Here is an 11,705-nt window from a genome sequence, read left to right as displayed (position 1 = left end):
GCAGTAGTAAATTAAAGTTGAAATGTAATGGCAGCCACGGGGATTGGCAAAAACTTATGGAGTCTGGTAGCCGTCATTCGTTGCATCATTCACTGTCGTAGTAGGGAGAAAATAAAATTAAAAGGCAAAAAAACTCTCTCTCTCTCTCTCTCTCACAGAGCAATTACACCACTCCCTCCCACCATTAAATGCAGTTGCACCCTCTCAATACGCTCGGCAATTACTCCTCGCTGCCAAATTTTTTCCCATCTTCTTCCCCTTTCTCCCATTCCTTCACTTCTCCATTTCCTGCTCTGAAAAACTCTCTCTCTCTTTCCTCTTTATATAGTCTGTTCTTCTTCTGATCTTCTTCTCTATCCCAATGCTCGTACCTAGATTCCCAAAGCTCTTATAACCTAAACCACGTTTGTAACCCCAAACGGTGGTTTCCCTGCAGCAAGTTAACCTCAAAACAGATCTGACCCCTTCTCTTTCGGCCCCTTCTTTTCTAGGGTTCTAAATGTTCTTTCAGTGGTAAGTGGAGTTTTTGTACATATCATTGCAATTTTCTTTCTTTAGGCCAGTTTTTTTTTTTTTTGGCAGCCAAGCCCAAAAAAATAGCAAAAACGTTTTCCCTATATATGTCTCTCAAAATCCCATCTTTTATGCACTAATTACTGATACGCTACGCCTTCTCTTTTGCAAATACTTCTTTCATTAATTCTTATTTTCATGTTTTCTATTACTGCGGATAGGGCTGAAGAAAAAGAAAGGAAAACGACGTTGGTATGAAAGAGATATAGAAACTAAGAAGGCAGTGTGAATTGGCTACTCCGAGATCTTCGTGGGCGTTACGTATTTTTCATTCGGTTTATTACTGTGATTTTGATCTCTGTCAAAAGCCGTATAAGATTTGTCAACCCTATCTTTCTTGGTATTGTATTCTTCCTTTTTTGGTTTTCACGTAGCAAATAGATAGGCACGAGGCCTTTTTATCTCTTTTCTAAGACCAAGAAACTTCAAGTCAGCTTTGCCTGTTCATTAACTTTGTGAAATTCCGTTTGCTTTTCTCAGACCACTGCCAGAGAATCTAGGAAAGAGATATACGCGCCCTTCAAACACCTCTGAAAGGAGCCCCAAAAAATTACGGTCCACACATATATATCCCAAGTGTGTAACAGCTATATATTTATATACACTTAGTCAGGCCGGCTTCTTGGTTGTAAAATATGCCTGCCGGGATTATGGTTCCTGCGAGAAACATGCCGTCCATGATTGGGAGGAACGGGACTGTCGGTGGTTTTGGATCATCCTCAGGGCTTACCCTTAGTCAGGTCAGTGGTTGAGTTCTCTCATCATCTAGCTCTTTAAATCCGGTGTTTTAAAGGGCTAATGGTTTTTTTTTTTATCCTTTCAGTCAATCGATCCCTCTTAAATTTTTGGTTGATTACACATGATTTTCCTTTTTATTAACCTAAATAATGTTAATTAGAAAGATGGTTCCATGTTCATTTCCCTAGCCAGTTTTCTGCAACTCTCCATTTTTCATTTTTTCTCGAGTACTCGATCTTCATCTAATCCTCTTTTCTTAAAAAATTAAAAAATTATATTATTTTTCAGATTTGTGCTATTTCTAGGAAAATCCTTCTCAATATATTAAAAAAATCTCTTTAGAGAGTATATTTTCAAAACTTCTTAGGCTTTTTTTTTTTTTTTTTTCTTCAAATGGTATCTATAATTAAACATGGGTTTTGCTCTGCAAATACCAAATTTGTACTTATGTATATATATGTTGAGAAATTTGGCTTTCGTTTCTTTTGAGCGGAAAATTTCCATTCTGTTGTTAGATTGAAAACCCATAAGCCTTCGGAATCTTAAAGATCTGTAGATATGTTCCAGCCTAACATGATGGAAGGTCAGCTCCACCAACTAGACATGACTCAAAACACATCCGAGAGCGAGATTGCCCGCATCCGAGATGACGACTTCGACAGTGGCACTAAATCAGGCAGCGAAAATCAAGAAGGTGCCTCCGGTGACGACCAAGATCCACGACCAAAGAAGAAACGCTACCACCGCCACACTCAGCACCAGATCCAGGAAATGGAAGCGTAAGCTCCAGTACTACCTTTACAAGCTGTTCAAACTTCTAGTTCGTCGTTTTGATCAACGTACTTCTTTATTCTGAAATCTGAAAAACCTCATTTCTTTTCCTTTGATTCCTTTTCTGGTTTTCTTCTCTGTTTTTTTCCCATCCTTTTAGTTTCTTCAAGGAGTGTCCACACCCAGATGACAAGCAAAGGAAAGAACTGAGCCGTGAATTAGGGCTAGAGCCTTTGCAAGTCAAATTTTGGTTCCAAAACAAGCGCACCCAAATGAAGGTAAAAACGTGTTTCTGCAATCTTGTCCCGTGCTTTTACAAATATAAACTCTCAGAATATGCTATCAACTACAGTTACAAATTAATTTTCGTCTTCGTCTTCGTCTTCTTTGAAGGAAAGTGGGTTTAAATATATCAGTCAACCTTTCTTTATTGTTTCTTTCTTTTATTTTTTCCCATTTCCAATTTTAATTTCTTGTTCATTCCACAAATTCCTATCAGACTCAACATGAGCGCCATGAAAACACACAACTTAGGACCGAAAATGAAAAGCTTCGGGCTGATAACATGAGGTATAGAGACGCTCTAAGCAATGCCTCCTGTCCCAATTGCGGTGGTCCGACTGCAATAGGAGAGATGTCCTTTGATGAGCATCATTTGAGACTCGAAAATGCCCGATTAAGAGAAGAGGTCTGGAAATGGAAGTTTTTATAATTTTCTGGGTGCGTTATTTCTGTTAATACCGTACGTCCAAAGATCGATAATAATAATCTAGGTTTTTCTTTGGTTTTTCAGATTGATAGGATTTCAGCAATCGCAGCAAAGTATGTTGGCAAGCCTGTTGTGAACTACCCTCTTCTTTCTCCTCCAGCTCCTCCCCGTCCACTTGAACTCGGAGTAGGGACTTTCGGGGGGCAGCCAGCGGGCATTGGAGGAGAGATGTATGGTGCAGGAGACCTTCTTAGGTCAATCAGTGCACCAACTGAAGCCGACAAACCTATGATAATTGAGCTTGCGGTTGCAGCTATGGAGGAACTAGTCAGAATGGCACAAATGGGGGAGCCCTTATGGATGACAAACCTTGATGGCACCTCTACACTGCATGAAGAAGAATATATTAGAACATTTCCTCGGGGAATTGGACCAAGACCCACTAGCTTCAAATGCGAAGCTTCACGAGAAACTGCTGTTGTTATAATGAACCACATCAACCTTATTGAGATTCTAATGGATGTGGTAGGCTTGATTCTATAGATTTTATCAAAACTTACGTTTTCTATCATCTGGATATTTTGTAATATTGGGTAGTCCTAATCTTTGAGAGTCGGTTATGCTATTCAGAATCAGTGGTCTACAGTGTTTTCTGGGATTGTCTCAAGAGCTTTGACTCTGGAAGTACTATCAACTGGAGTAGCAGGGAATTATAATGGAGCACTGCAAGTGGTAAATTATATAGAAAATATATCAATAATTATTAATACTCTGTATTATCTATAAGAAGTTGGGCTTTCAACAGGGAAACCCTAATATGTAATGCATTTGAATTAACTTGGTTTTAATATATATATATATATATATAAACGCAAATTTAATGTTTGTAATTCAGATGACAGCAGAATTCCAAGTTCCTTCACCCCTGGTTCCAACTCGTGAGAGTTATTATGTAAGGTACTGTAAACAGCATGCCGATGGGACTTGGGCAGTGGTTGATGTTTCCTTGGACGATTTGCGCCCCAGCCCTGCAGTGAGATGCAGAAGAAGGCCTTCCGGTTGTTTAATTCAAGAAATGCCCAATGGATACTCGAAGGTAATATATAATATTCATCGCCAGATTATTACTAATTGATCGATCCTTTAATTAATATTTTCTCAACTTTTATATATATATATATATATATATATATGTAGGTTACATGGGTTGAGCATGTAGAAGTTGATGATAGAGGTGTGCACAATCTATATAAGCAGCTTGTTAGCTCAGGTCATGCATTTGGTGCAAAACGTTGGGTGGCCACCCTAGATCGCCAATGTGAACGCCTTGCAAGCGCCATGGCCTCGAACATTCCTGCTGGTGATGTTGGGGGTAATTTATTTATATATATAAATTAGACAAACGTCAATATTCTTTATTCTAATTAAGTTGGGAGTTTTAGAATATTCGTGAAAACTTGAATATTCATCAATTCAAATTGGTAATGTTTTTAGCCAAATCCTTTATCTGTTTATATTTAGTCATAACAAATCAAGAAGGGAGAAAGAGTATGCTGAAACTGGCTGAGAGAATGGTCATAAGCTTTTGTGCCGGAGTGAGTGCCTCTACTACACACACATGGACAACGCTGTCTGGAACCGGGGCAGATGATGTTAGGGTAATGACCCGAAAGAGCATAGATGATCCAGGCAGGCCTCCAGGCATTGTTCTTAGCGCCGCTACTTCCTTCTGGCTTCCTGTTCCACCAAAGAGAGTTTTTGATTTTCTGCGTGATGAAAACTCTCGAAGCGAGGTATATATATATATAACCTAGCTCATAAACTTGGAAACAATACAAGGTATCAGTAATGGGAAAAGAAAAATGATTTACATTTTTTACTATATATATGCATCACCCATCGTTTATATATTAGGCCAGCTACCACGCACAAAGGAAACCCCATCATGTTAGGCAGATTTCTAGATCCGGAGTAAACAGCTAGCGCGGCATTGTGTAGAGAGAAAGAAAACTCTGAAGGAAATTATCTTTTGGAAGCAAGTCATATAAAGTAGTTGATGATCATTAACACAAAGTAATTAATGTAGATTGCATATGCAAAACTAGAAAACCAAGTCATACATAGGCTGAGCATTGACCAGATCACAGCTTATATATATGCAACTATAGCGCATATTCACTAATTCTCAACTTCTGCAACTAAAATGGAAATCGGATTTTGTTATGGATATTTGGTCTCTAATTTTGTGAGTCTATTTCCTTTCTCGGAATTTCGAATCTTACATATATTGGACGTTAATTAATATGCATGACTTCCATCTGAGGATTCTGATCGTTTGAGTTTTCACTTGTATATATATGACAGTGGGATATTCTTTCGAATGGTGGCGTTGTTCAAGAAATGGCACATATTGCTAATGGGCGGGATACAGGCAACAGCGTGTCTCTACTTCGAGTGAATGTAAGTCTCCGTTTGAATAAAATATTAATATCCCAACCTGTTTCATGCTCCCAAGTTATGTATTCTATTATTTTAACTTACCCTAATTGTATAAATTAAATATTTGTAGAGTGCGAATTCAAGCCAGAGCAACATGTTGATATTACAAGAGAGTTGCACTGATCCAACAGCCTCTTTCGTGATCTATGCTCCGGTTGACATTGTTGCAATGAATCTCGTACTAAACGGTGGGGACCCAGACTACGTGGCCCTTCTTCCCTCAGGATTTGCTATTCTCCCTGATGGAACCTCAAGTACCCTTGGAGCTGGATGCATTGGAGAAGCTGGGTCTGGCGGCTCTCTCCTTACTGTTGCTTTTCAGATTTTGGTTGATTCAGTTCCCACAGCAAAACTTTCTCTTGGGTCAGTTGCAACTGTTAACAATCTCATTGCTTGCACCGTCGAGAGGATTAAGGCTTCTTTGTCATGCGAGAACGCGTAATCTGTTCTTCAAACCTTGAGTTCATGCAGGTATACAAGTTAGAAGCAAGTTTTACAGCTTAAAGTTATTCCTTTATTTCCTAATCTCCAAAAAAATCTCTAACATTTCTCTTGCTGTTGTTTGACCTTTCATTTATATGTGTTTGGATGACTCTTACGATTTAGCATTATAAAATAGGAATAGCTAGCTAGATATTAAAACCATTTTCTGTAATTGGTAAGGAGATCTTTATGCTTCTCCTTGATCCTCAAATATCGTACGCACTGAGATCTTTTCTGGGCAATCTTCTTTTGCATTGTTCTTATAAACTTAATTGTCTCTCATTGTTGCAGTAATTAAAAGGAGGAAAAAGCTAGCAAGGAAATTAAGATCAGAAACAAAGGTTGCGAGGAATTTCCGCTTATGTATGATCGAGATCATGGGAGAGAAGTCAAGAGCGCACCTTAAAAGATCCTTTCTAAGCAGTACACAAAAGTGTTCAAGGATTAGGGGTTCGGGTATTGACTTCCTCGAACGATTTAAAAAATCAAAGAGCTCTTGTTAAATGTTAATTATTATAGGGGCGGACTGATCCCTTTCATTTTTCTTAACTTTGTAGTCATCAGGAGGGTTAGGGTTTTGGATCTGTGAAGCTGAACTAGTACGGACGTACGTACGCCTGTCTTCTTTTACCATCAGCTTGTTTGCTGTTTATTTCTGTGTTTTGTTTTCCCTGCTAGCGAACAATGATTTCTTTTTTCACCATTTTAAGAGCTCTTGAAATGGATATCTGGTTTTTTATAGTCTAATTAATACTTATAATTTCATTAGTATAATTTCATTAGGACTAAATTAATCCTCTTAAAATGAAAGATCATCCGACATGATCATGTTATAATAAGCTGCATGCTTGAGTACTGCAACGCCTCATTAATGGCAACTCACGAGCCACGACCTGTACGTACAAATTAATATTTGTAGATCATGTCGTTCGAGCCAATGACATGATCCGGGACATCTCTGGCAACATAATAATATCTCAATTTTCGCTCGGGTAGAGAGACGTTTGTCGTACGTACTGAAATCTCACAAAATCTTTGTGAGAAGAGCTAGCTTGATTGGAAGCTGGATATCATGTGACATCTTGCAAACATTCCGTGAAACTCTCTCAAGCTAGTTGCATGCATGGGTCTTCTGTGTGTCAAAAAAATTGTTTGTTTCCGCATTTTTTTCATCCAATTTCAATACTTATCGTATAAGTTCTGTTATATACAGTCATTTTTATATATTTTTTATATATTCAACTAATGTGATTGACCAAATTAATTATTTAAAAAAAATGATGCAGTCAATTACATTAGTAAAGTGTGTAAAAAATACACAAAAATAATTGTACATCAAATTTTTTAAATAACTTTATATTAAGTTATCTCAATGAGTTGAAAATGATATTTTAATGAAAAACTGGATTAAAGCCGGTATATATATTAAATATGGCCTAGTACCAATCGAGATCATTAATATTTCAATTTTGATGAATGTATGTCAGCTCCAAGTAATATAATTCCTTCATTACCAAAAAGTATTATTGGTTACTTAATTTATGCATTGATTCGTATTCATGAGTAGATCAGTACCCTTAATAAAGACTATTCCCATGCAATATTAATACTAAAGACGATCAGTACTGACCTGACAAACAAAACTAGTTGCATCAATTAGCAGCAATCCACGCGTGCGGTAGCTTAATACTAGCATTCCTTGCTTACAAGCAAGCACTTGGCCGGCCGCGCAGCAGCAATTAATTAAACACAGTATCAAACAGCAAAACATGAGCGTACATAAAAACACACGCAGTAGCTATCATATTCAAGTTCAGAAGGAACATTTTTTATTTGAAGTTATAGTAAGGAATGACGTCCCTAAGCTCTGCTAGGGTTTGACGGCGGAACTTTCCTTTTTTAGGTTGAGTTTCCCCTAAGGTCCCCCCTGCTTTTGTGGGTGGGGTTTCGTCCTTTATAGGTTATTCAATCCAGATAGTGAACTTCGACGTAGTGCCGAGAGGTACTCTGCATTATGACGGAAGAAATAATTAATAGATGGGAATCCTTGAAGCTAACCGAAGAAGAAAAGCAAGAAGTAACCCTGTCTGCAGATGAGGTTTTATCATAAAAAATTAGAGGGAGTTACTGTCTACTTGCCATGATACTCAATGACAGAACAGCATATAGAGAAGCTTTTAAATCCACAATGGCAAAAGTCTGGAACACAATAGGTTGGATAACGTTCAAAGAGTTTGGTAACAACAGGTTTCTTCTCGAGTTCCAACTGCTAGCTGATGTCAATAAGGTCCTACAAGGTAGACCATGGTCCTTTGATCGTCATCTTATCTGCCTAAAAGAGTTTGAGGGTGTGTTATTGGCGAATGAGGTTCAGTTCTCTTCAGAACCTTTTTGGGTCCAGCTCCATAACTTACCCTTTGCAGGCATGACTAGGAAGATGGGTGAGGAGATTGGGTCAACTATTGGGAAAGTTCACTCAGTTGAAACTGATGAACAAGGTTACAGATGGGGCAGTTTTCTAAGGGTAAGAGTGGAAGTAAATGTGAACAAGGCTCTGGCTAGGGGCCGCATGCTCAAACATGGAGGAAGACAGTGTTGGGTCCAGTTCAAGTATGAGAGGCTTACCAACTTCTGTTTCAATTGTGGCCACCTACAACATGTGAATGGAAAATGCTCCACACTTGGATCACAGGCAACAGAGCAATATGGGCACTGGCTGAGAGCAGCTGCTGTTCCCCCATTTTTTATGTCAATAAAAAAGTATGGAGGAACACCCGACCAGAACATTCCAGGCTCAACGACAGGAAGCTTTCCACAACAAGGGAATGGAGAAGATGACACTAGAGGAAGATCTTGGCCAAATACTAGGGAAATGACACCAAACATTGGGACTGAATCAACACCTAAGGAGGCAAGGGTGGCTCACCATAACTCAGAAGATCAGCTAACCATGGACAATAACATGGAGACCGAAGACCAAGGCCATTCCACAAGCAAGCATGTTGAAGATCAAGCCAGGATAAGTCTACCTCAAGCCCTCATGGTTCTTGTTATAGAAAGAAAGCATCTTAAACCTAAACCAGGGAAGGAAAATCAACAACCTTTACTCATAGGAAAGACAGCTCACCCCAGCATGGACCCCAGCAACATAACTCCTAAGCCAATTCCCACTCCAGCTCACAGAGGCAACACGTGGACAAGGAAGGCCAGAGGTAGGTCCTTTGCTTTAAGTGACACCACCAACCTTTCAAATGGACCTTTTTTGGCTTTAAAACACAAGAGTCCAGCAACAGATAATGAACCCCTAGACAGTAACCCAATGCAAAAGAAAAGGAAGACTAAACTCAAACCTGTAGAGATTAAAATTCAGGCACCATTGGTGGAAGCTGCTGAGCAGCTCTACCATCACTAATGAATTACCTGAGCTGGAACTGCCGAGAGCTTGGGAACTCTCGGACAGTTTATGAACTTCACCTTTTGGTGAAAGCAAAGTCCCCAACCTTGGTTTTCCTAGTGGAAACCAAGTGTAATAGTAAAAAATTGGAGAGAATTCGCATCAAACTAGGCTTTGAAGCCTGTTTGAATGTTGACAATAGGGGGAAAAGTGGGGGCTTAGCCCTCCTTTGGAACTCTCCAGCCATTTTGAAGGTGATCTCCTACGCAACATGGCACATTTCTGCCTCTGTCAAACTATCAATAGATGAACCCCACTGGGTGTTAACTAGTTTCTATGGCCAATCGAATACTGCAAAAAGGGGTGAGTCTTGGCACCTCCTCAAAGAATTGACACCTGACGCTAATACCCCTTGGCTATGTCTAGGGGATTTTAATGAAATTCTGAATCATAAGGAGAAGTTGGGTGCTGCACCTAGACCACATAGGCAAATAATGGAGTTCAGGAAGGTGCTGGAGTGTTGTGACCTCTATGATTTGGGCTACAACGGTGATAGGTTTACATGGGCCAACAATAGAGAAGGGAAGGCCTTCACTAAAGAACGTATTGATAGAGCCTTATGCAATACAGCTTGGATTGCAAAGTATGAAGACCACTCAGTTCACCATCTCTCAGCAAGTGTCTCAGACCACAGACCTATTTGTATCCATGTTCATGATAAGGAAGGGGGGGAGGAAGAGGAAAAGGATTTTAAGGTATGAAGCAACCTGGAGGGAAAAGGCTGGCTGTGTGGACCTAATTCAACAAGTATGGAGAAACTCTCGAGGGTAGCCTGATGCCTTATAGAACTCACTCTTAGGTTTGAGGAACTGTCAAGAGGGCCTGAAAGTTTGGAGCCAAGATATGCATAGGAATCAAGGGAAGCTACTGAAAACCAAGCTTGCACTACTAGACACTTTAAAAGAAGCCAATGAAGGCCATCTGTATGAGAATATCAAGGCCCTACAGACAGAGATAAACTCCATGCTTGATGCAGAACATACCAAATGGCAACAGAAAGCTAAGCAGCAATGGTTAAAGAATGGGGATAGAAAAACCAATTACTTTCATAAATGTGCAAACCAGAGGAGGAAACATAATCACATCAAGAAAATAAGGGATGATTCTGGACAAGAGTTCAAGGGCTCTCAAGCCATTAGTCAGGTTTTCCAAGAATTCTTTCAAAGCCTGTTTACTACATCAATTCCTACTGGTATTGAGGCCTACATAGCTGACATGCCAAAGAGAGTAACGGATGACATGAATGCCAAACTTCTAAAACCTTTTACTGACGTTGAAATCAAGGAGGCCATCACCAACATGAACTCACTGGGCTCCCCGGGACCCGATGGTTTCCCAGCTCTCTTCTACCAAGAGAACTGGGAAACAGTAGGACCAAGAATTAGTAAGGCAGTGCTGGAAGTGCTCAATGCCGGGAAGTAGTCCAACCAAATGAATGAGACCTTCATAGCACTTATTCCCAAAAAATCTTCCCTAACTCAAGTTACTGATTTCAGACCTATTAGCCTTTGCAATGTCCTTTACAAGATTATTGCAAAGACCTTGGCAAATAGGCTGAAACACATCCTTCCAAACATAATCTCAAAAACTCAAACTGCACTTGTCCCTGGTAGGCTTATCACAGACAACATCATTGTGGCTTTCGAGTCTCTACATACCATGAAAGCAAGATTAAAAGGAAGTGATGGTTTTATGGCACTCAAGCTGGACATGAGTAAGGCCTATGATCGAATAGAGTGGGGCTTTTTGAAAGTTGTTATGTAGAAACTTGGCTTTGCAGTAGGATGGATTGACCTTATTATGAAATGTGTGTGCTCAGTCTCTTATTCCATCCTTATTAATGGTGAACCCCAAACTAGCTTCTGGCCAACTAGAGGAATAAGACAAGGGGATCCCCTATCCCCCTACCTCTTTATCCTATGCCCAGAAGCCCTCAGCTGCATGCTAAACAAAGCTGAACTCTCTGGTCTCATTACAGGGTTGCCTATCAGGAGAAACAAACTTTCTATTAACCATTTATTTTTTGCAGATGACAGCCTCCTTTTTTGTAAGGCTAATCTAATGGAGTGGAGTAGACTTCTGTCCATGTTGGAATCTTATGAAACAACTTCTGGCTAGCGCTTAAACAAAGAGAAAACATCTATTTATTTCAGCAAGAACACCAGGGAGGAAGCCAAACACTTTATCACAAGCATAGCAGGAATAAGAGAAACCAACTCCTATGAGAAGTACCTAGGACTACCAGCCCTTATTGGTAGGTCTCGAACTCAATCTCTCAGAAACATCCTGGACAAAGTGCAGACTAGAATAAGCAACTGGAAGACCAAGTTCCTTTCTCAAGCAGGGAAGGAGATATTCATCAAATCTGTCATACAGTCCATCCCCACTTACAGTATGGGTATCTTCAAACTTCCTAAGCAACTGGTCCAAGAGCTCAACAAAATGATGAGGAATTTCTAGTGGGGGCAACAGTCTCAA

The 11,705-nt window shown here is 39.7% G+C and overlaps 1 protein-coding gene across 3 annotated transcripts; it reads left to right on the top strand.

The window, feature by feature from the left end:
- Window positions 1-208: 208 nt before the first annotated feature.
- On the top strand, window positions 209-6,520 carry LOC122307590 (homeobox-leucine zipper protein HDG2-like). 3 transcript variants are annotated; one of them, XM_043120549.1, is made up of 14 exons: window positions 209-513; window positions 735-913; window positions 1,054-1,313; window positions 1,879-2,090; window positions 2,243-2,360; window positions 2,582-2,770; window positions 2,876-3,316; window positions 3,422-3,523; window positions 3,687-3,887; window positions 3,989-4,163; window positions 4,313-4,584; window positions 5,156-5,251; window positions 5,361-5,761; window positions 6,065-6,520. In XM_043120549.1, exons 3-13 carry the CDS (start codon window positions 1,209-1,211, stop codon window positions 5,730-5,732), a joined length of 2,283 nt encoding a protein of 760 aa, XP_042976483.1. In that variant the 5' UTR covers window positions 209-513; window positions 735-913; window positions 1,054-1,208; the 3' UTR covers window positions 5,733-5,761; window positions 6,065-6,520. The 3 variants fall into 3 exon arrangements, with proteins under 3 accessions (XP_042976483.1, XP_042976485.1, XP_042976484.1); XM_043120551.1 differs by having other exon boundaries at window positions 1,868-2,090; XM_043120550.1 differs by having other exon boundaries at window positions 1,827-2,090.
- The last annotated feature ends 5,185 nt before the right edge of the window (window positions 6,521-11,705 follow it).

The sequence above is a fragment of the Carya illinoinensis genome, chromosome 4, assembly GCF_018687715.1.
Source record: "Carya illinoinensis cultivar Pawnee chromosome 4, C.illinoinensisPawnee_v1, whole genome shotgun sequence".
Lineage (NCBI taxonomy): Eukaryota > Viridiplantae > Streptophyta > Magnoliopsida > Fagales > Juglandaceae > Carya > Carya illinoinensis.
The sequence above is the reverse complement of the archived record's forward strand: the minus strand, read 5'-3'. Positions and strand labels throughout refer to the sequence as shown.

What these genes read in the sequence shown, in the direction of transcription:
- LOC122307590 (XM_043120549.1), top strand. Translation starts at nt 1,209, where the DNA reads ATGCCTGCCGGGATTATGGTTCCTGCGAGAAACATGCCGTCCATGATT. An exon ending in CAGATCCAGGAAATGGAAGC is followed by an intron (nt 2,091 to 2,242) that starts GTAAGCTCCAGT and finishes CCATCCTTTTAG; the next exon opens with TTTCTTCAAGGAGTGTCCAC. An exon ending in ATGAAAACTCTCGAAGCGAG is followed by an intron (nt 4,585 to 5,155) that starts GTATATATATAT and finishes TATATATGACAG; the next exon opens with TGGGATATTCTTTCGAATGG.